The sequence below is a fragment of the Neophocaena asiaeorientalis genome, unplaced genomic scaffold (genome assembly GCF_003031525.2).
Source record: "Neophocaena asiaeorientalis asiaeorientalis breed wild unplaced genomic scaffold, Neophocaena_asiaeorientalis_V1.1 scaffold166, whole genome shotgun sequence".
Lineage (NCBI taxonomy): Eukaryota > Metazoa > Chordata > Mammalia > Artiodactyla > Phocoenidae > Neophocaena > Neophocaena asiaeorientalis.
Genome location: NW_020174933.1, coordinates 1,859,483 through 1,883,441, shown reverse-complemented (window position 1 = coordinate 1,883,441; position 23,959 = coordinate 1,859,483). Strand labels below are relative to the sequence as shown.

The following is a 23,959-nucleotide window of genomic DNA, read 5'->3' as shown; positions in this document are numbered from 1 at the left end:
TCTAATCCCATATTTTACATGTACCTTTCCAGTTTTCCCAGCACATATTACTCAGCCATAAAAAGAAACGAAATTGAGCTATTTGTAATGAGGTGAATGGACCGAGAGTCTGTCATACAGAGTGAAGTAAGTCAGATAGAGAAAGACAAATACTGTATGCTAACACATATATATGGAATCTAAAAAATATGGTCAGAAGAACCTAGGGGCAAGATGGGAATAAAGACGCAGACCTACTAGAGAATGGACTTGAGGATATGAGGAGCGGGACGGGTAAGCTGTGACAAAGTGAGCGAATGGCATGGACATATATACACTACCAAACATAAAATAGATAGCTAGTGGGAAGCAGCCACATAGCACAGGGAGATCAGCTCGGTGCTGTGTGACCACCTAGAGGGGTGGGATAGGGAGGGTGGGAGGGAGTAAGATGCAAGAAGGAAGAGATATGGGAACATATGTATAACTGATTCACTTTGTTAAAAAGCAGAAAATAATACACCATTATAAAGCAATTATACTCCAGTAAAGATGTAAAAAATAGATAAGTAAAATTTCTGCCTTTTTCAGAGAGCAAAACATTGCCGTTTTCTAGAAGACTAGTCAGTCATCTTTCCTTTCTGTCTTCTGTCTCCATGGTCAATATTACTCTGACTCAGTCACTGTGATTGAAGTTCCATGTGCAAGGATAAAATAGGACGACGAAACGTACAGTTTGCTTTGTTAGACTAAACATAATCTGTGGGGGAAAGAGTTAAGTAAAACTAACAGATTGTATCCCCAGAGCCTTGCATTCTTACAGGTATTTGTAGAATGACTGTGTGAGTGAACTATTCATGGCCAAGTGAAGCCGCCAAGGCTGAGTGGCGCAGGGGAAAGATGGCAGAATGGCCATTCCTCACCTCCTCCAGGCTCACTCTCTCCTCTGTTTTCGTAGCTTGGAAGGATCTCACTTTTTCTCTTGTCACCATGGGCAGGGCACAGGATCCTTATTTCAGTATTTAAAAATGGAAAAGCCACACTTGATAATGCTAAAAACTTTTCTTTAATTCAGATACAAGCAAAGTTTTAAATCCAGTCCAATCCACTCATGTTCCTTTTTCCTTATCTTCCTTGGCTTCCATTATTACCTTAATATACTCATCGGTGTCTAGAAAGAGAGCAATACAAAGTTTGGTGTGAACTGTCCTGATTAAGTAATAAGATTGATTGATGACATTAGCAAGCCAGTGAATTTTATAGAAACAGGAAAATGGCTTCTATATAACAAGTAAAATCCTTTCAGCCAAGAGTAGACATTTCTTGGTTCCTAAAGTAAGTGAGAGTCCTAAATTTATATAAAACTAGAAGCATCCATTGACCTTTCACTATGTGCAAAATCATTTATTCTAACTTGTTTATATAACACAGAACATTCAAGGAATAATAGGTAAAGAAGGAAGGCTTATTATGGCCTGTTCATGTTTTAACTTCTCAATACTCCTTGTTTATTTGACATTTTTATATAATTTAATCAACTCTCCAATTATATATACATATATATATACTTTTTTTTTTTTTTTTGGCCACACTGCACAGCTTGTGGGATCTTGGTTGAACCCCGGCCCTCAGCAGTGAAGGTGCCGAGTCCTAACCACCGGACCACCAGGGAATTCCCTAAAAATATATTTTAATAAAAATTTATTTTGGAATAGTTTTAGATATACAGAAAAATTGCAAAGACAGTACAGAGAGTTTCCATATATGATTCACCCAGCTTTCCCAGCTTTGGGCATTTTAAGTAACCATGATACATTTGTCAAAACTAAGAAATTAACATCAGCCCCATTCTATAACCTAAATTACAGACTTTATTCCGACTTTACCAGTTTTTTCTTTAATGTCCTTGTTCTGTTCCAGGAGCCAACCCAGGGCACCCCATTGCCTTTAGTGAAACATACTTTGAAGATATTTGCCTTAGCATTGTGTTTATGGATTATTGTTGGTACTGTGAATAAAAGCTCATCGTTCGCTTCATACTTACTTTGGGCTGGCTTTCAGTCGACAGCACTGCATGTTGCTTTTGGACTCCAATTTTCACTAACTGTAGAAAATTATGCAAAGAGGGGGAAATCCAAAACCATCAAAATAAACATAATCTTCTGTAAGATTTCAACTCCAGTTTTCATAAGGGGGGAAGGAGAACTGCCTGAGAAGAAGGACATTATATTGTCCAAGTGCCTGGAGTTAAGACCACAGGATGAGTCGTGAGAAGAGAGAAAGCTGTATTTGTCGTTCCACGAGAAGGTCAACATGAAAGTAACTGCCTTCTGGCAGTTAGCCAGGGTGTCTGTTTGTTTTTTAATTTATTTTATGGAAGCATAATTGACGTACAATGTTGTGTTAATTTCTGCTGTACAACACAGTGATTCAGTTATACGTATATACACATTCTTTTTCAGATTCTTTTCCATTATGGTTTATCACAGGTTATTGAATATAGGTCCCTGTGATAGACAGTAGGACCTTGGTGTCCATCCATTCTCTGTGTAATAGTAGCAAGGGTTTTATATGTTACAGGCACTGAATAGATCAGGAGAAATAGGCCTGTGAGGTGGCAGGCAAGACAGATGTTCCATTCAGGTAGTGAACAGTTCTCAGAAGTCGATGGTCTGAGGCTGAGCGAGTCCTGGAAGATACCTTCTGTGTGTTTAAGGTTTACAAGGAAGAGTAGGAACTTGGGCCTCTGGTTTGCAGCTCTGTCGCGTAAGGTTTGCAAAACAACTCTTGGTCACCTAGGGTTTCAGAAGGTCTTAGTCGTTTCTAATATAATATTTTAGCATTTGGTTAAAACCTTAAACACCACGTGAAGAAAATGTTTCTTCAGGAAAAATCAAGTTTATTTTCTTCGAAATGGCCTTCTAGTGTCCACCTAATGCCCTCCAGCACTTTCCACCCTCCCCAGTGTTAGCACACGAGGCACATTGCCGAGGCTGGACCACAGTGGAATCCTGAAGATCCGTTGCTTTGACCCAGAGTTATTTTAACAGCCAGACAGGACTAACGTAGACTGTAAAATCAGTTTGGCCTGGTGCGTTGAATGGGCTCAATGTATTAACCTCTAAGTTAAAAGAACTGACTCCTCTCCACTGTCTCTTCAGACTTGCTCTGTGACCTGCTGCTTTTTTTTTTTTTTTTCTTTCGGTACGCGGGTCTCTCACTGTAGTGGCCTCTCCTGTGGCGGAGCACAGGCTCCGGACGCGCAGGCTCAGCGGCCATGGCTCACGGGCCCAGCCACTCCGCGGCATGTGGGATCTTCCCGGACCGGGGCACGAACCCGCGTCCCCTGCATCGGCAGGCGGACTCTCAACCACTGTGCCACCAGGGAAGCCCTGTGGCCTGCTTCTTTATCCCTCTTTGAATGGATCTTGTGTGCTGGTCACTCACAGATAAATAAAACTCCTTCAGTCACTTTGTCACCAGGATTGTCTCACTGCAGTCATTGTGTGGTGGCACCATCACTTAACTCTTATCCAATTTAAAAATCCCCCTCACCCTTGGGCCTGATTTTGTGCCGGAAAGGCCTTGGGGCAGAGGGCAAGAAGTAGGACCTGGGTTTCTCCACCGTCTCTCCACGGGGTCGTCTGCTTTCCCTCCTTGCCCTCCTGCCAGTCTCAGGCTTCCTCGGCGTTCGAATTTTGCACATGAGGAAGGATTAGGGAGGGGAGGTCTCCCTCCGGCACGTGGAAGTCAGGGCTGCACTGTGGAGCCTGCCCGCTGGGGTGGCATGTTGTATCCTTTCTCTAATGAGGGGGCTTGGCCCTCTTACTGCCTCCAATGCCTGGAAATACCTCTTTTGCCACCCAGCTTCAAATTATTCCACAGACCCTGTGCATCTGGGGGTCCCCGTCCACCTTGGAATCACATTACCCTTTCAGACAGTTTTGTCGGCAAGATTTCAAAGTCCTGCTGGACAAGATAGCTCCCTCCCCAGTACCCAGCTTAAGAAATCTGTTGTCACTTTCCATCTTCACAGCCCCTACGATGGGACTGTATGCTAGGCAAGCTCGGGATGCAGGAGCCGAGCGCTCCTGATGGCTCTCTTGACCCCTCCTCTCTCCATGGTGTAAAGGGAAGTGAGCAGCCGTCTCCTCTCCTGCGGCAGCAGGGGTGGAGGCTGGGAGGCCTGGCACCTGCAGAGCTCTTTCCAAAGTCTTTCCCTTTTCGGCTTCAGCGCCTTTATATCTTTGAGGTAGAAAGATCTACTTAGTTTCCTTTCGCAGGTACTGAATCTAGCACCTTTCTTTTGGAATACTGAGATACTTGGCACTTACTGTCTTTTTGTTACTGAGCTAAACTTAGGTCTGCCCACCCTCCCGCAGTAAAGTCAATCTACTGACACCCGGTGGTGGTGAAGAGAAGTGCAGTGTTTATTGCAGGCGCCAAGCAAGGAGTCCAGGGAGCCTAGTGCTTAAAAGGCCCGAACTCCCTGAAGGCTTTCAGGGGAAGGTTTATAAAGACAGGGGGAGGGACAGGGCTTGTGGGGTGTGTGATCAACTCGTGGACATTCTTCTGACTGGTTGGTGGTGAGGTAATTGGAAGTCAGCATCATCGACCTTCTGATTCCAACCAGTCTGGGGTCTCCATGCTTGTGGGCAGCCTGCAGTTCACTTCTTCCAACTGGTGGGCGTTTCCGTATCTGCCATACAGCTCAAAGGACATGGCTCAGAATATTATCTATAGACCTTGAGAAGAAACTAAAGGTCCTTGACTTGGTTTAATGGCTGAAGTATTATTTTGTCTTGCTTGACTGTTTTCCTTTCTTTCTGCATTTGTTCACTTCTTTGATTAAATGTATTCTTTGACTAAAGGTTTTCTACAGTCAAAAGGAAGGCAGAGGACATGGGTGGGCGTCTATTCTGGGAAGGCCTCATAGGGTCCCACTTGGTTACATCTTTTATCCTCAGCTGTAGGACCTCAAGTGTAGCTTGATAAAGGACAGAGTTTCATGTCAACACCTTTTCAGTATCTTCAATGCAGTCCTCTCTTCCAGTCACTTGTCTCCAGACTAAAACCTGAAACATTTTAATGTGCTCTCCAACTTCAACTTATACTGAGCCATTTGTCTAATGAGTGAATGAGTTTTTTTCTTTTGAAATATAATCCCTATTTTTTCTTTTCCTGGTTGATGTGGGTGTGTCTTCAAAACTTAGCAATTGTAGAATTTCTCCTTGGGAAGTAAGGATAGAAGTTGACTCCATCCAAACAGTCTCTGCTACAACTCTCACTCTAGTGTCATATAAAGATCACTTCTGAAGTGAAAGCTAAGAGAGCAAAGTTAGGTTCTAATTGTCTTGGATTCTGGGTTCATAAAGTTAATGACTAAGTATTAATCTTTAAAAATCTCAATGGTTGTATGATTGGTAACCAGGATACAGTTGTACGATGAAGCACTGAAGAGAATATTTTGTCCTCTCTATGAATGCTTTATCCAGGTTACTATTTAACAATAAGAAGTAAGTACCTCTCATATAAAGCATAATCTCAAATTCTTTTCACACAGGTAGTCCCTTCTGATGATCTGACTTAGCTAAAATAACTTAGCTAAGATTTCCTCTAAATAGAAGAAACCAAAGTCAGACAAAAATGAAATAATTCACCATTTTTTCCCCAGTGTCTTAGTATTCATACAGAAACAGAACATGAAAATCCTTGAGAAACTGTTTTGGGGATTTAAACATTTCAAGGCAGAATATGTTTGTCTCCTAAGAGTGCTATACCATTACAATCACTGTATATCTTTTGTTTTGGGTTCCTGTCTTTTCAGATAACATGCTGGTGATAAGATATCAGCACTAAGTCAACTTTGTCCCTATTATTGTAAAGTTCATTTTGGCAATTAAATTATCAAGAATGATTGTTGTTTGTCTGTTTCTGCCCCAGGGTCCTTGCACTGGCAACCAGCAGAGTTTGGCTCATAGCAGGCTCTGGGATGCGGTGGTGGGTTTTCTTCATGTGTTTGCCCACATGCAGATGAAGCTGTCTCAGGTAAAGTCACTGTCGTCCAACCATCCTACATGACACACTGGACACTGTGATCACTGGCAAATTAAGCATGCTTTCCTTTGTCTGACTATTATCTTTCTTAGATGACCTCTTTATACAACTTTTACTTTACATTAAAAAAAAAAAAACTTTTTTTTAAATAAAAGAATTTTATGCAAAGCTGAGAATAGGTGGAAGCCATTATTCAATTTTGAAAACAAAAGGTATTGAGGAATTGACTGTAATGGAGAAATAAAACATAGTCTCCAAACACTGTACATTTTACAGTCCTTTGTAGACCTGCTTCTCGATGATTATCACTGGAATTTTCCTCCTCCCTACAGATAATTGGAAGAGGATTTGTCATCTGTTCCAAATCCCTCGTTAAGGGGAGACAGTTTTCTTATAGGGTCATAAACAAGCAGCTGTTCTCAAAAGATGACTCTCACCCATTAACAGGACATTTTACTTTGTGAAAGTAAAAGAGAAAAAAAAATAGCCACGCAGATAGGCAAATAAAGAAGAAACAGATTTTCCACCATGCTTTAATGTTAATTCGGGAGCATATCTTGAAAACATCAGAATGCTGTTTTCTCACTCGTGTATTGCATTTGGAGCTCAGAGTTACACAAACAAAAACTCAATATAAATCTTGAGTAAATATGTCCCTGTGATGCAGTGAATTTTGATGGGCTCTCCTGAGGCTGACATGTCTGTCGGGGTGTGGGTATGTATCTTCCAGGTGTCAGGTAGAGGAGAGAATGCTAGATTCAAAGTCAAACGACTCCAGTCCAACTCCCATGATCTCATTCACGTGCTCCATCTCTCTTCCTTGAGTCTCCTTTCCTCCAGCAAAGTGAGGATACTCACATCTGCCCTCTGGCCTACAAGCAGGAAGATATCTTGGTCAGAGATAAGGCCAGGCACTGGTTAAAGTGGCAAGGACCGATTTAGTCAGTGATAACTGTTACTGTAGGGAAAAGAACCTAGTGTGAGCTGAACTCAACTTGGACTTGTACAGAGGTGATAAGTGTTTTAAAGAGAGAAGGAGGGGGATTAGCAGGGTTCAGTAGAGTCAGGGAAGAGGAAAATTACAAAGCGTTGTTCAGTGTAAATGTGATTGGGCCAGCTGAATATTAAAGTCAGGATTCTACCCTCCCACAGAGCCTGGGAGACAGGTTCTACTATCGTCAGGTGTTGGCTGAAACAAACAAAATGTTTCTGGCAGTCTTGAATTTTCTCAGGCAGGCACTCTAAGGGGGACTGGGGTCATCCTAGGGATGCAGCCTTGAGCTGTTAAGAAACTATGGTGCTGTTTTGTTCAAGTCTTTATAGACCAAGATTAAAGCCTAGTTGGGAAGAGGGCCCAGAGGAGCTGGCTAGTTTGGTCAAGGCGAGAATCTTTGTCAGTATCTAGTTATTGGTAATCAACCAAGTAAGGAAATATCACGATGCTTTCAACTAATTGCTAATGACATTTTAGTAAGTAAAGAAAATCAACATGAACCAAATTTATACAGTCACAGGAGAGTTGCGATTCAGATATACTGCCATCATTTTATGAACATCTGATGGTGCTACCTAGCAGTTGTTCAGTTTGTAGACCTAGTCAAGGTAACAACTATTTAGGAAGAAAAAGCCTCATCCTTCCAGCAGTGTTGAAATTTGGCTTCCTGTGTAGCAAAATTCATATGAGTAATATGATACCTTGTATTTTTTTTAAAAAAAGAAAGAGGGGTATAGTTTAAGAAAACCTGATGATTCGTGAGGTCATAATGTAAATGTAAGTACATTCCATATTTCCAGGCACTGAATCTAAGCATAGTGATGTTTGGACACAACATATCTTTGTAAAATAATTTTTTTTCATGGTGAAAAATGAAAAACAAAACAAAATTTTAACGAGAGAAATAGCTGAGAGCTTGATAAAATTGGTAAATAAGATATTTTGTGCATTATGAATACAGGTAATACTTGTGTCCATTTTTGCCTCGATTTATGTGGGATAAGTTTATCTCTTATCACTGTTATGCCTGTGTTTTCCAGAATATGTTAATTTCTACAAAATATATAGCATCTTGGTGTAGTAAGTTAGAAAGAAGAAAAGACAAGTCCAGTCTTAAGTAAAAGAAAGATACCCAACGTGCAGAAGCACCTGAGTCTTGCCTCCCTGGCCCCAGGGGATCCACCACTGCTTTAGTTCTTCTGTACTCTTGTTAGATTTATTCCCTGTCCTTACAAATACTTTAATAAACATGAGTTGGACTCAACAGTAAATACTCTTTAATTCTTAAGTGTGTATTTTTTAATAAGCTGCAGACTTATATTTGGCCTCCCTTTAGCTCTGTATTGCTGTGAAGTGTCTGCTATCGGTAGATCCATACTCTTTTTGCGAGAATAAGTATGACGTTCTTGCTGCACAGGTTCCCCATATTATCTCAAACGCAGTATGTTCATTCTTTCAGGATTCCAGTCAAATTGAGCTGCTGAAAGAATTGATGGATCTTCAGAAGGACATGGTGGTCATGTTGCTGTCCATGTTGGAAGGTAGTTTTGAGTTATATCTTCAAGTCCCCTTCAATCTTTTATTTTAAGGATTCCATACACGCTTGCTTTGGGTGTCAGCATGCTGCAAAGGATAAAATATCAACGCTGAGATGGGACAGATGCCTCAGATTTATTGCTGGCTTGATTACTCTTTTTCCAAGTTTGCTTTTTAGAAAAGAGAAATCTTGCCTATCTCAGTTTACAAAACTATGGAATGAAATCACTAGTACTTCATTCGTAGTGATATTTTTCATTTCATAGTGATACCCCAGAGAGTATGCTCTTCAGACAGAATACCTAAAGAAGGTTTTATTCGTTTATCATTTTGTTTGTTTGTAACCAGTGGGGATTACAGACGTTTGGATACACTCCAGCTGTGTAAATTGCTGCTTTCAGCTGACTGCCTTGTGACTCCTATGGGTTCTTAAAATTCTGCAGGAGGGGGCTTCCCTAGTGGCGCAGTGGTTGAGAGTCCGCCTGCCGATGCAGGGGACGCGGGTTCGTGACCCGGTCCGGGAAGATCCCACATGCCGCGGAGCGGCTGGGCCCGTGAGCCATGGCCGCTGAGCCTGCGGGTCTGGAGCCTGTGCTCCGCAGCGGGAGAGACCACAACAGTGAGAGGCCCGCGTACCGCCAAAAAAAAAAAAAAAAAAAAATTCTGCCGGAGGAGAAGGCTCGGGAGAGCACCCCAGCCCACCAAGTCTAGTGGCGGCCTAGTCTTCCCACCACATGCCTCTCTCGGGTTTTCATTCTCTTGCTTTTCTCTTTTCAACCTACTTTCCTTTGCTACTGCATTTCTTTTCTGTCTCAGACAGTAAACGTAGTAGGTAAGAGCTTGGGTTCTGAGATCTGCCACCAATGCCCCATCCCACTTTGCCACGCAGGCAGCGTGACCCTGACACAAGTTACGTCTCCATTTTTCACTTTCCTCCTGTGTGAAATGGGGCTCATGGTAGGCTGATGCAAGCATTCAGTGAAATCATGTGAATACGACCAAAGCAAATAAAAAATGTTTGCTATTATGTTCCCTGTCCTTTTTTTTCTTAAATCCTTCCTAATTCCTCTCTCTGTTTCTTAGTCCGCCCTGCACTGCACAGCTATACTTTGACTAATTAAGGCAGTAGGCACACCTTGCGCGAGGACTTCAACGATGCGGCATCTGCTTGAAGCCCTTAGTTGGCAGCCACGTTATACCCTTTGAGCACAGGATCCTTTTCCCATGACCTCAATTCAAGTTTTAGTCTAAATAATAATAACACCACAACCGTAATAACTGCAACAGGAACTGCAGGAATGACAACTTAAAATTAACCTCGTTTAATATGCCAGCTGCTGGTTTAAGTAATTTTCATCCTAATATCAGGTTTAGAATTGCATAGTAATATTATCACTGTTTTGCAAATGAGGAAACTGAGTGCAGAGAGGCTAAGAAGTCTGCCCAGGGAGCTCAGCTAACAGATGGTGGGACCTGGATTCAAATCCCAATAGCATGGTTCCTGAGCCTATGCTCTTAACGCTGGTGTTTAATGCTTCACAAATGCACTCAACAGACCCCTCACCATGCATCTTTTTCCTGATGCATGTCTTCGTGTTACATGTCAAGCTCTGTTCATGGAATAAAAGCATTCGATGACTATACCTTAGGATAACATCTCATTTCCTCAAGCTTATCCATAGTCTGCCATTTTCTAATTATAAACATTCTAGACCATGAAGAAATGCAGGGAGATCTTTTACATTTTAAATCAGAAAGAGCATCTAATTTGCTCTCAGAAGATCTGTTTCAAATCCAGGCCTTAGCCCTCAATAATCATGTCACGGCCAGCACATTAATTTAACCTTGCCAAACCTCAGTTTTCTCAATAGTAAAATCAGAATTAATAAAAAGTACCTGCCTCGTAGATATATGAACGTGAAATCAGGTAACGTTTATGAGCAGTGACATTTCAACCCAAAAGGTCTGTGCAAACACTCATTTTTATTATTAATATGAGACTGTATTTCAGTTTCTGGCTTTAGGATAATATAAATGTTTGCCCCATTTTTTTTTAATCCTAAAACACGTTGCTTTTTTTTTTTAATCCTAAAACACAATTAGAGGGAAAAAATGTCAGCTTTTCTTCACATATTGTTTTATGTGCGTTAATTTCTTTGTAAATATGCTTTTGCTTGTGTTCATGTAATCACTGTTTGAAACTAGAGTTTACAAGTAATTACTCATCTTTTCCTTTGTATGTTGGAAGATAAACAAGGAGCTATCTTTGATTCAGATGTCATATAAGATTTATATTATATATATTATAATTATATATTATTATATATCTGTAGATACTGAGGTTTTTTTTAGACATTTTAAGATATTTAATATTTACCTGCACAAATTAGCGACAACTTATACAACTGGACCAGTTTCCAATTAATTCACAGTAACGTACGCTAGCTTCTACCCGGCTTAGACACTGGTTTTATCGGGAATGTTCATTTTGAGCCAATGCAGTTCTTTACCCCTAGGCAATGTCGTTAATGGCACCATCGGCAAACAGATGGTTGATATGCTCGTGGAATCTTCCAACAACGTGGAGATGATTCTCAAATTTTTTGACATGTTCTTAAAACTCAAGGACTTGACGTCTTCTGATACCTTTAAAGAGTATGACCCAGACGGTAAGGGAGTCATTTCCAAGAGGGACTTCCACAAAGCGATGGAGAGCCATAAGCACTACACCCAGTCCGAGACTGAATTTCTGCTGTCCTGCACAGAGACGGATGAAAACGAAACTCTGGACTACGAGGGATTTGTCAAGCGGTTCCACGAGCCTGCCAAGGACATCGGCTTCAACGTGGCAGTGCTTCTGACAAACCTTTCTGAACACATGCCCAACGACACCCGGCTGCAGACCTTCCTGGAATTGGCCGAGAGCGTCCTGAATTACTTCCAGCCGTTTCTGGGCCGCATCGAGATCATGGGCAGCGCCAAGCGCATCGAGAGGGTTTACTTTGAAATCAGTGAGTCCAGCCGAACCCAGTGGGAGAAGCCCCAGGTCAAGGAGTCCAAAAGGCAATTTATATTTGATGTGGTCAACGAAGGGGGAGAAAAAGAGAAGATGGAGCTCTTCGTGAACTTCTGTGAGGACACCATATTTGAGATGCAGCTCGCAGCTCAGATCTCAGAGTCGGACTTGAACGAGAGGTCAGCGAATAAAGAGGAGAGCGGGAAGGAGAAGCCAGAGGAGCAGGGGCCGAGGACGGGTTTCTTTTCCATCGTGACGGTCACGTCGGCCCTGTTTGCCCTCAGGTATAATATCTTGACCCTTATGCGGATGCTCAGCTTAAAGAGCCTGAAGAAGCAGATGAAGAAGGTGAAGAAGATGACGGTGAAGGACATGGTCACGGCCTTCTTTACGTCCTACTGGGGGTTTTTTATGAGCCTCCTGCACTTCGTAGCGAGCGTTTTCAGAGGCTTCTCCCGCATCGTCGGCAGCCTCCTCCTGGGAGGAAGCCTGGTGGAAGGTGCGAAGAAGATCAAGGTGGCGGAGCTCTTGGCCAACATGCCGGACCCCACGCAGGATGAGGTTCGAGGAGACGGGGAGGACGGAGAGAGGAAAGCCATGGAAGGCGCCCTGCCCAGCGAAGATCTGACGGACTTAAAGGAACTGACAGAGGAGAGTGACCTGCTTTCCGACATCTTTGGCCTGGACCTGAAGCGAGAAGGCGGGCAGTACAAACTGATTCCTCATAATCCCAATGCTGGCCTGAGCGACCTCATGAGCAACCCCGTCCCTATCCCCGAGGTGCAAGAAAAGTTCCAGGTAACTTACCTCCAGTCACAGTGGCTCTCTGGACTTCAGGTGGGCACGCTAAGTGAACCTGACATCAGCCGTCTTGCTAGGGCCAGGGTGGTTTTCGGTACGTGACTTGCCTTGCCAAAGAGGAATGGCTTTTTATTCAGGTGGAGCTAGCCTTTTGTGAAGGTTCCTTATAAATTGTGAAGTTAAACTATGAAAGTACGAGCTGAAGTATTCACCCTCCTGACACTAGGCAATTGAACGATAATCATTCCATCCACAAATATTTAACGAGGATTGGCCGGGTGTCTGACACCACTGGGTATCATAGCAAATTAAAAGAAATGTAAGATGTGCTCACTGCTTTCAAGTTGCCTTAGAGAGTTTATTAGAAAGATAAAAGACTCACGAAAAAGTTAGAAAATTATTAAGTGGTACGTAGCATAGGCAGCAGACAGTAGAGGTTACCTGTGTTGAGAAAATGGAAACCTCAGTATAGCTTGGAGTAGTTAGATGAGACTTAAGCAGTGGGACTTTAAGTTGGTGTTGGAAGATGAGGAGGATTTGAGTAGGCGACTGAGGGAAAGAAGGCAGTTGTGAAATAAGAAAAGTGGGAAGGAGCTCAGAAAGTTGGTACCTACTGCTGGCCTGGTAGGTAAGTGCGGGGAGGGGGGAAACGCGTGGACCAGTAGAAGAAAGGGCACACGTGAAAGTTTTATCTCAATGGAGACAGGAGGGTATCATTTATAGGTTACAGTTTGACACAGGGTCACGGGGCTCCCTAAACTCATTCAAAAGTGATGTGTAATCCTGCTTCTCTTTTCCCCATTGACTCATCCAAGGAACAGAAGGCAAAAGAAGAAAAGGAAGAAAAAGAAGAAAGCAAATCCGAACCTGAGAAAGCCGAGTAGGTGTAGTTGCTGTATCCTTTCCTTTGTTTTAGTGTCTTTCACTCGTCCTCTCTCTTCAGGGGATGCAGTGGAGACTCTCAGGCTGCAGGATGACATCTGTCATCGTAGTGGAGAGCCTCAGCCCATGGGCAGGGATAAGCGTAGACCACACACCCACCCTGGGGGCCACTCCCACCTCTTTCTTGTGCCATGAGGATTCTGTTTGTGTGTTTCTCTCTCAGCAGAAAAGACTTCAGTGATTCCATGTGATGCCGTCTGCAAGATGACTGAGTGCTGTAGTTCTCTGTTTAAAATCGAGCTTCTATTCTGTTCTTGTAAAGAAGGGAGAGGACAAACGTTCTGAATGCCGTGGCACAGAATTCTTGGGGCGTGGTGGTCCTCAACGCACAGTCCTAGGGCCACCTGCGTAAAAACCACCTGGAGAGTCTGTTAAAGACACAGATTCCGGGCTTCCCTGGTGGCGCAGTGGTTGAGAATCTGCCTGCTAATGCAGGGGACACGGGTTCGAGCCCTGGTCTGGGAGGATCCCACATGCCGCGGAGCAGCTAGGCCCGTGAGCCACAACTACTGAGCCTGCGCGTCTGGAGCTTGTGCTCCGCAGCAAGAGAGGCCGCGATAGTGAGAGGCCCGCGCACCGCGATGAAGAGTGGCCCCCGCTTGCCACAACTAGAGAAAGCCCTAGCACAGAAACGAAGACCCAACACAGCAAAAATAAATAAATTAATAAACTCCTAGCCCCAACATCTTTAAAAAAAAAAAAGACAGATTCCTAGGCTCCAGCACAGATTTTGAATCAGCAGGTCTGGGACCCAGGAAACTTTATTTTCAGCAATATTCCTGGTGCTATGGAGCACAGTTATAAATGCAACAATGAGAAATAAAGAGCTGCCTATGAAGCAGTGAAAATGTATAATTTCCTCATAACACTGGCTTCCTGTTAATAATTGAAACCTACATCTTTCCCCAAGTTTACATAGTTTTATATGCACATTTTTAACAACTGGGGAAATCAAATTAAGTGCCTGTAGTGCACCTGTAGCATTCTCATGTAGCATTTTATTTTTCTCCTCTATTCTGTTACTTCCTTTGGCCTGTATTCATTGTCCTGTTTTTTCTTCTTTTTTTTTTAGAATAGCAAATGTTTATTTAGAATTGTGTTAATTTAGTTATAGCTATAAAATTAAAACATTAAATGATATAACTCAGAAATAGTTCTTATTTCTAATGTTATATTTCATGGAAAACGGTTTTATTCAACTTTTTCACATGCCTACTTGACATCACTTGAGTCACCTTTTGAATAACTTAACACTTTTTTCAGGGAAAATCATTTTTATTTCCAAGTTATTTGAGATAGAAAATTTTAAAGAGTTTTGTTATTAGAAATTTTCAAACACACACAAAAGAGAGAATGTTATAATGCACCCCATTTACACATCACCAAGTTTTACTAATTATTAACATTTTGCTAATTTTGTTTCATCTAGGTTTTCTCCTGCCTACCCTCCCTACCATAGACACACACACACATATTTTGGGGCCTCCTGTACGACAAGTTGTTTTAAAGAAAATACTAGACACCATGTCATTTCTCCCATAAATATCTTGTATACATTTCTAATTGCTAAGGACTTTAAAAAATAACATAATTATCATGCCATTATTTATACCGAACAAAATTTTCAATTATTCTTTAGTACCGTCTAATACCTGCTAAATATTTAAGCTTTTTTAGTTGTCTGAAAAGTGTATTTTTACAGTTGGTTTGTTTGAATTAGGCTTCAAACAAGGGCCACTGTTGTCTCTTTTGTACAGTCAGCACTGTTCATTGTCATAGACCTTGAACTGTTGAATCAGTTGTAAAAATGGCCACATAAGTGACTATCATAGTGAAATGCAGACAGATGTAACAGGGCATGACAGTCATTTCAATGGCAACTCTTTAACGTTAAAATAATGTTTGACCTCATGTGAGTTAAGTATGGGTTATGTTATGTGGGTTACATATATGGGACTACACATATACATAAATATACTTCCATGAAGCCTTGGTATTTTGCACCTAGAGGGGTTCAGGTGTCAAATTTCAGTGCTTCTAATTTCATTATTGTCTGCAAAATTAATGTATTGACATCCTTTATACATGTGAACAACCAAATGCGTACGCCTCTGATTTTAAATCCTAGTAGCCTGAACATTGAAATAAGAATTTTAAAATAAGGTATGTTAAAAAGTAGCAGCCAAAAAAAGTCTCCATTGTTATTCTTTCATTTAAATATTTTACTCTACACTTGGAAAGAAATATGCTAGGTATAGATACAAAGGTACTTGAAGCCTGTAAAACGTCCTATAGATTTGAACTTCACAGAAATTATCCATCTGTAGGGGGCTGTGATAAGCAAGAAGTCCTACCCCTAATTCTAAAGTTCTGAATATCATAATTCGTTGGAAGAGATATCCGTTATTAAAACAGATACTATGATTTAAATATTCGTTCGTTTGTATACTTTGGCACAAAACCTGTTCGGTTCTTTAGTTTATGGATGGCTTATTTTTCATTCATTTGTGTTCATAGGGGAGAAGATGGAGAAAAAGAAGAAAAATCCAAAGAAGATAAGGGTAAACAAAAATTAAGGCAGCTCCACACACACAGATATGGAGAGCCAGAAGTTCCTGAGTCAGCATTCTGGAAGAAAATCATAGCCTATCAACAGAAACTTCTAGTAAGATGTTTTCAAATGAATGTTGTTACTGATATACTGTGAGATCATCATCATTCAGGTGCAGTAAATATGCATTGACCTTCCCTTGGGTCAGCCCTGCACGTATGTTGTATTTGCCCATCTTAGTGTTTATGTGTTAAAATGAATGCCTTGGTCCACGGCTCCCTGTCGTCAAACACATAACCTCTGCACACATTCCCATGAGGGTCCACTTGATTTAGTGACTGCCAGTGTCTTCCTACAAGGACTTTAGGGCAAGTCAATAAACATAACCCCGGGACTCCCTCTTTGCAGAACACTAGGGAAGGCTCTGCCATGCATTATAACAAAGAATACCTTCTAGGGGACAAGTAATTCATATTGATGTTCCAGAGTGGGGTTAGTCAGTCGTTCTAGAACATCGCCCTTTTATTAAAATTCCAGTTATAAAAATATTAATGCAGTGATCCAACTCTCCCTTGATAATAAGAAGGTCTATTCCAAATTATTCTTTAATGGAAGTAAGTAAATAAATGAAAGAACGAAGAGGGGGAAGACAGTTCTTTATGTAGTGTCCTAAACATTTTGTGGAAGTGCTCTCCCAATTAATAAAATATATACTTGTACGTGGAAAACAAAGAAAGGAGATGTAGTTCTCTCCTCCTATTCATACAGGATGGAATTGTTAAAAATTTTGTTTGAAAGGCCTCTTTATGTATGTATATGTACATAAATATTATATATAATTTTTTCAAGCAGGAAAAGACTGGGAGATGAATGTCTAGAATAAACCTGTAAGAGGTACTGACCGGTAATGTCGGGCCTAGAAATTATGAGCACTACTCCATAACACGGCCAGTTTGAAAGGCAAAGTCATACTTAGCCTTTGAGAAAAAAATAGACAAGAAACTCATGTAGTATAGAACTTCACCCGTAAGGGAAATGGACTGTTCTCAGCGGTGATATGTTCTAACTGCTTATGCATAAATGTATATATGACACATTTTTTAAAATGTATACCAGTATATATTTAAATTAATAGTTTGACCTATATTTTCTTAAACTACCTTGTATGTTACTATATTATTTAATGCAGAGTACACAGAACACAGACGTTTCTGAGGCAACTCTGGATAACCACTGGTTTGATGTGTTGTCACAGTGGACGTGGCGGCAGGTGTGGTCTGGGCGTGGTATAGGGTGTGAGGCTGCACAGGCTCTGTGATAAGCCGCAGCAGTCCCCGTGGGCTCCTGAAAAGTATGTGTAACTGCAGTTGAGTAGAGCACATAACTGAGATTTCCTTCCATCCTTCTGTCTCAGAGGTCACAGTTCCTACTTTCCTGCTTCTCTCGCAATATGACTTTCTCTGTTCACCTGTTTGCATGCACCAGCCTAATCACGACCACGCCAGGTGCCACAGGCCCCTCGTGACCTGAGTCGTTGTGACCTCCCAGCTCAGATAACCAGAGTACCTAACTGTGACCTATGACCCAGTCCCACCTTCCACGGAGAACCAATGTGACTGACCCGGTTTGGATGTGGTGGCCAACTTTGGTCCTATAAACGGTGGCAGAAAAGTCAGGGTCGTGTGTGGGGAGATGATACCATCAAAATGGGCTGTGTCCACAGAGAGGGATAACTAAGGAGATGCCATTTTGCTATGGCCTTATGATGCTAAAGCCCCTGGCATATCCAGGTAGATACTTTATAGTCATCTCCCACTTAATATTAAAACAAATTCTTGGTATGCCCCATAACCTTTTTCCTTAAACCCACTTCTCCTCTAAGGGTTTTGTATGTTTTTCCCTCATAGCTCAAAAAATAGAACCAACCATTTACTTGGTTGCTTAGACCCCCAAATCCAGAATTATCATCTCTGAGTCCTCTCTTTCTTTCCTACCTCAGATACAACCCAACAATAATTCTTCTCGGCTCTCTCCTCCAGATGTACCCAGAGTCTGCCCAGTACTTACCACCTCCACAGCCACCACCTGGTCCAAGCCACCACCAGCAACATCATCTCTTCCTGTATCCTGCAGTCACTTTCTAACTCGTCTCCTGCCTTCCATGCTTGCCTCCAATCTATTTTATACTCAGTAGCTGGAATCGTCTTTCAAATCATCTGATTGCATCAGCCCTCTTCAGCTCCTCCAAGAGCTTGCCATCCCATTTAGAATAAAATAATAATTCCAATGATATTAACAAGATTAATGATTGACTTCCCCTATAGTAACTTACCTAATCCTCATAGCAAACTTATGAGACAGGTTTTGTTGTTATCCCCACTTTACAGGTGAGAAAAGTGATGCTACAAGAGTGATTCTCTTGTCCACATCGCACAGTGAGTCAGTGGTGAGGTCAGGCTTTATGCCCAGGCAGTGTGGTCCCAGCGATCAGACACTGAACCACTGCACTATAAGGGGCAACAGGCTTTTTATCAGAGGGCTACAGAACCCTGTCCCCTGCTCACCTCCCTGACCTCATTCCCTCCCACTCTCCCCTCCTCTCACTGCGCTACCTCTTCACTATCCGTCAAACACACCAGCATCACCTGGAGCTCAGGACCTTTGCCCTCCAAGCTCTTTCTCTGACATTCCTGTCCCCAACTGTTCACTTGATTGCTGTCCAGTGGCACCCAGGCCTCAGCTCAAATGTCACCTCCTTAGACAGATCTTCTCTGACCACCTGTCTGAATAGCGCCCCTGTTCCCTAAGTCCTTAACCTGATGGATTTTTCTTCGTAACATTTAACATTCCCTGAAATTACGCTTTTTATCTGTGAATGTGGTTCTTTATTATGTCTCCTCCGTGGTGGTTTACGTCATAAAGCTTGGTGCTTTACATCGATAGCACCAAGCATGGGACTTGAAACCCAGTGGGCCCTCAACAAATAGTTTTGGGTAAATGCATGAATGCTTTATTTCAATTGTCTGCAAATTTCAAGTCTCTCGATTCAATGACCTTTTAATAATTTTTTTCACCTTCAGAACTATTTTGCCCGCAACTTTTACAACATGAGAATGTTAGCCTTATTTGTCGCGTTTGCAATCAATTTCATCTTGCTCTTTTATAAGGTATGTACATCTTAGTCTTTTAATAACCAATATGAAAGACTGAATTGAATGTAAAGATTTCAGAGATCCACTAGTGAGCACATCAAAACCGATGCTGAAATGTATTTGATGAAAATGAAAACCTGAATCTCAGGCACACTGCTGACTGTCTAGTACAGCAGGGATAGATTTGCTCCTTCACACTAGGTGAGAAACGCCCCCACTGAAGAATGTTGGATTTGCAGAGGATTTACCTACAGTACTCAGGGTCTAATTTGGCTGACTATCTCACTTGTTACTGTATCTGGGTGTGGACTATCTCACTTGTTACTGTATCTGGGTGTGGCATATCTGTACTGTATTAAATTCTTCTGATCACTGAGAAGGCAGCTTAGCCATCTATTTCCTGCATGTACTGGAATCCCCATGTCTGGGTTTAGTTTCGGTCATATAACAAAATGACTCAGTTATATATATATATATATTTCAGTTATATTTATATATATTTTTTCTCTATGTATATATATATATATATATGTATCATATGTTCTTTTTCAGATTCTTTTCCATTATAGGTTATTACAAGATACTGAAAAAGCTATTTTTTTAGCCTTTGCTTTTAGTCTTTTCATCGTGCTGTGGTTTCACATCCAGCTATTTGCTAAGACTGGGTTTCCATTGTTTCTTGTTTACCCTGATGTCAGAGGAAATGAACTGACTGTACTTTAAATGATTTGAATCAGGTCTCCACTTCTTCTGTGGTTGAAGGAAAGGAGCTCCCCACTCGCAGTTCAAGTGAAAATGCCAAAGTTAGCAGCCTGGACAGCTCGCCTAGAATCATTGCAGTTCACTATGTGCTGGAGGAGAGCAGCGGCTACATGGAGCCCACGCTGCGTATCTTAGCCATTTTGCACACGGTTATCTCTTTCTTCTGCATCATTGGATACTACTGCTTGAAAGTAAGATAGTAAGGCACCAAGGAACCTGTGTGTATCCGCGTGTGTGTGTCTGTTGCACGTTGGACTTCTGGGGAAGCAGATTCTGAGACGGAAATTACATACACATAGTTTATTAGGGAATGTTCCATAAACACCTGCGGGGCAAGGGGAGGAAGCAGCATGGAGAAAAGGGAAAAGTGGGGCTACAGTACAGACCCAACAGGGCACATCACAGGTCTCTGTTCTGAAGTTGAGATGCCCCCTTCAGGGTAGCCCTGGGCTGGGGCATTGGAGCTGGGCCTTTAGAGCTCCCTGGTGACGAGTCACTGGATGCAGGCTGCCCTGGGAAGGGGATGTGGCTGTCACATTGTAGTTTTCTTGCATGTCAGTAATTATTCACATATAGCCAATTTCACCTATAATTTGACCCCACAGAAGTCCACCCACTATGTCTCCTAGCAGTGCTCAGTGTAGTAGAAATTCTAGAAATACATCATATTGGACCTCTGAGAGTCATTTTGATTGTTTTGTTATTAGGTATGTATCTCTCGCTATCCTTGGCAGAAATGCTTCACTGTTTGTCACGTCACCCGGAAAATAATGGAGCCCCATCCCTAGAGCCTTACCAAGGGAACACTATAGTTTGGTGAATAGAACTCAAGATAGTCTCTCTGAGTGCTCAGGGCTGCCCATCACCTTTGCAAACCTCTTTATCTTTTCCTAGCATGACACCTTTTTACTGCAGGGTTTTTATTTCACTGTGCCCTACTTCTGATTGGGAAACTTCTAGAAGACTTTTGAAAAACCAGGGTCCAGGGTAAAAGACTAGAATGTAAAGTTTTTTTCAGAAACTCCTCTACCTCCCTCTGCTTCCCTTGTTTTATTGGGGGGGAGAGGGGATATTCTTGGATACTTCCAGAATGTCTGCATCTTTTATGCATCTGTGCCTTGTGTAAAATCTGTCCATATGAAAAGGGAATCAGTAAATTCTGGAGACATTCTGGCAAACTGACAAAGATTTTTGCTGATGTTGAAATTAAAATTTATTTCAAAATAGCATATGGGCATGCTGAGCATGGAATTATTAAAAAGATTTCTAAAATAAAACTCTAAAAATTTTTAGAAGTATGCATTTTGGAACATTAGTGCTATGTTTTATTGCATCCATATATATTATATATACGTATATATGTAATATGCAAAAGAAAAGCAATTTTGTATAATATTTTTAATATTTAAAATTGATTTTAAATTTAAAATTTAAAATTATCAATTGATAATTGATAGTGCAATTATCTATGAACCTCTATGTGTTTAAAAACATATGCATATATATAATATCTATACTGTCTTTTGTTTTTTGAAAACCTCTAGATGCCTCCTTTTGCCTAAATATAGCTGATTTTCACTCAATTTTTACCTTCCTGGAAGTAACATGGGAAATATTTCTTTCCAAAAGCTGTTTTGTAAAGATAGTGACCACAGGAGATGCTAGTAAATCTAAACTAATTTTAACATGTTTATTTTTCAAATGTAGGTCCCACTGGTTATTTTTAAGCGAGAAAAAGAAGTAGCTCGAAAATTGGAATTTGATGGGCTTTATATTACAGAACAGCCTTCAGAAGATGATATTAAAGGCCAGTGGGATAGACTCGTAATCAACACACAGTGAGTAAAGAATGAGATGAGACATTTCTGTGCTCAAAAATTTCAAGACAAAATACTTTGCCAGAGTTCTTGTAGATTTATCAAAAGTTTAGCAGAGGTGAATAACAGTTATATATTCAGCCAAGAAAATCAAAAGACTAATAAGCTCCATCAGTCTCCTAATGGATGCCATCAATTTTTGCCCTCTGTGTTCTGAATTCCTCCATCAAAAATGGCTTTGAGTCCATTTCCACAGCACTGATGGAACATAACATCCATTACTCAGTGTTCAGGGAAGTGTGTAGCTGGAGGTACATAACCTGCAGTGTGGGGTTATCTCATCTAAAAGCATAGAGGAAGCCAAAATTATTCATTAAGGAAGGAGTTGTAGCATTAAAGGCAAAAATATTGAATGTCACACTTTTAATCTAAGTTGGAAATTTTCAGTTGGTATCAACCAAAGGCGAAGCATATAACTAGCTAAACATTATGACATGTAAAATATAAGACAGAAAAACAAAGACTTTTCTTTATACTAATTATTTCGCCTGTGAGGTCTAGATCCAAACTACTAGCTGCCGCTGCAGATAAAAATCCATCACAAAAGTCTAATTTTACACTATTCGAGGTATTAGTGATACAGTATTTTTCTGTAGTTTGTACTACTCAAGAGTGAAATAGCTTCTTTTTTTTGTGATTAGTTTTGCTAATTCTTAAAGAGTTACAATTTCTAGTAAGTTCTGGGTTTCCAAATGGGGATGATTTGTTTGTGTGTTACAAATGTTTACTCTGAATGCTCAATATTTTGTTTAGCAGCTCTAAATCGAATCAAGTCCGTCCCCTTAGGTGAACTCTATATTAGTTAAGATGCTGGAGTCACGTGATGGTGTTATGCTCGGTTTCCTTAAGGATAACTAGTGGGAATGAGATTTTTTTTTTACTTCCTAGGAAAAACAATGACAGTTTTAGATACTTTAATTTTTATAGACAATTGACAAAGAAATGTATACATTAACACATTATACATAAAGAAAAAATATAACCAGACTGCTTATTAATAAATATGCTCATGTTCATCTCCATTAAAATATCAGCCCGTAGTCTCTTCTGTGGTTTACATGTATATATATTAACACTTAAAATAACATTTAATATACTTATGATAGAAAAATTATGGGATAAGATGGGGAAAATTCATTGTAATTTTTGTGAATGCAAGAATATATGTTTACATATTATTTTAAGTATTTTATTTACTCCAAAAAATATATTGTTATTTATCATTTTTTTTAAAATGATACTATTTTATTTCTATGCTTTTATATCTTTTAGGTCATTTCCCAACAACTACTGGGACAAATTTGTTAAAAGAAAGGTGGGCTTAAATTTTCTATTTTTTTCCTAAAGTGAAATTCAGATTTGAATTTGCTGTGGCTCATATGTAGGCTGAGATACTGAGGCGTGCTTTGTCTGTTAATGTCATTTCAAAATGGAAATGGGATTCAATATGAATTTCAAAAATTTCATAAGAGATCCATACTCTGCAGCTAAAAAATAAATAAGCATTGCTCACCCACCTGTCATCTGACTCAGGTGACTAAACAGTGCTCTATCTGTACGTTAACAAGAATTGGTAAGAATTTTCTCTGAGATTGTTCGGGTAACTGAAGTTGACTGAAGGCTCTTTTTCTGATAAGACAGCTAAGTCACCAGGGCTGGGATCCTCCCTTACAATAAAAAAGTAAAGTTGTTGTATACCAACAAAGGACTGAATTTTATTTACTTTTATATAAACTTCAAAGACCTTTGTATTTTGATAAAGTTTTATTCTTCTGATGTGCACTGCATCAGAGCATGATAGAACACAAATAGGAGTTCAGCTACGGACTCTGGCACCTATGTCGGCTCTGGTTTCGAGAGACAAGGATTATCTCTGCTCTTCCTACCACACGGGATTTAATGTAGGTTATTTTTTTAAAAAAAAAATATAATAGTGCATGTACCAGTACTTGTACACTGTAAAATACAGTAATCATTATTTTGTAGCTCCTTATTCCTTGAACCCTCCAATTGCCAAACTGAATCACTTCATGCCACGTACCATAATGAGCTGTAGCTCCAGTGTACACGGTCCAGGGCGAATGGGCACAAATGTCTGCCGAACGAAGTGGACTTTTTCCCTTTGATTCCACCAGTTGAGAACTACTCATAGGGTGGCTGGTGATTAGCAACTGTACATTTTTTGTTACCAGTCTGAGGGGAGATAGAGAGTTTGCCAAGAATTTAAATCAAGTACATTATTTAAAATGAAGCACATTTTAAAAAACAGAAACAAAACAAAACAAAAACACA

The 23,959-nt window shown here is 40.7% G+C and overlaps 1 protein-coding gene across 1 annotated transcript in view; it reads left to right on the top strand.

The window, feature by feature from the left end:
• The window catches only part of RYR2 (ryanodine receptor 2), a 510,734-nt gene that overhangs the window by 451,422 nt on the left and 35,353 nt on the right, over nt 1–23,959 (top strand). Inside the window, exons 89-97 of the mRNA XM_024761485.1 lie at nt 5,923–6,027; nt 8,490–8,571; nt 11,083–12,380; nt 13,199–13,263; nt 15,843–15,990; nt 18,957–19,043; nt 19,766–19,981; nt 21,498–21,628; nt 22,940–22,982. Coding sequence (XP_024617253.1) covers nt 5,923–6,027; nt 8,490–8,571; nt 11,083–12,380; nt 13,199–13,263; nt 15,843–15,990; nt 18,957–19,043; nt 19,766–19,981; nt 21,498–21,628; nt 22,940–22,982 — 2,175 coding nt within the window. The remainder of the gene's footprint in view (nt 1–5,922; nt 6,028–8,489; nt 8,572–11,082; nt 12,381–13,198; nt 13,264–15,842; nt 15,991–18,956; nt 19,044–19,765; nt 19,982–21,497; nt 21,629–22,939; nt 22,983–23,959) is intronic.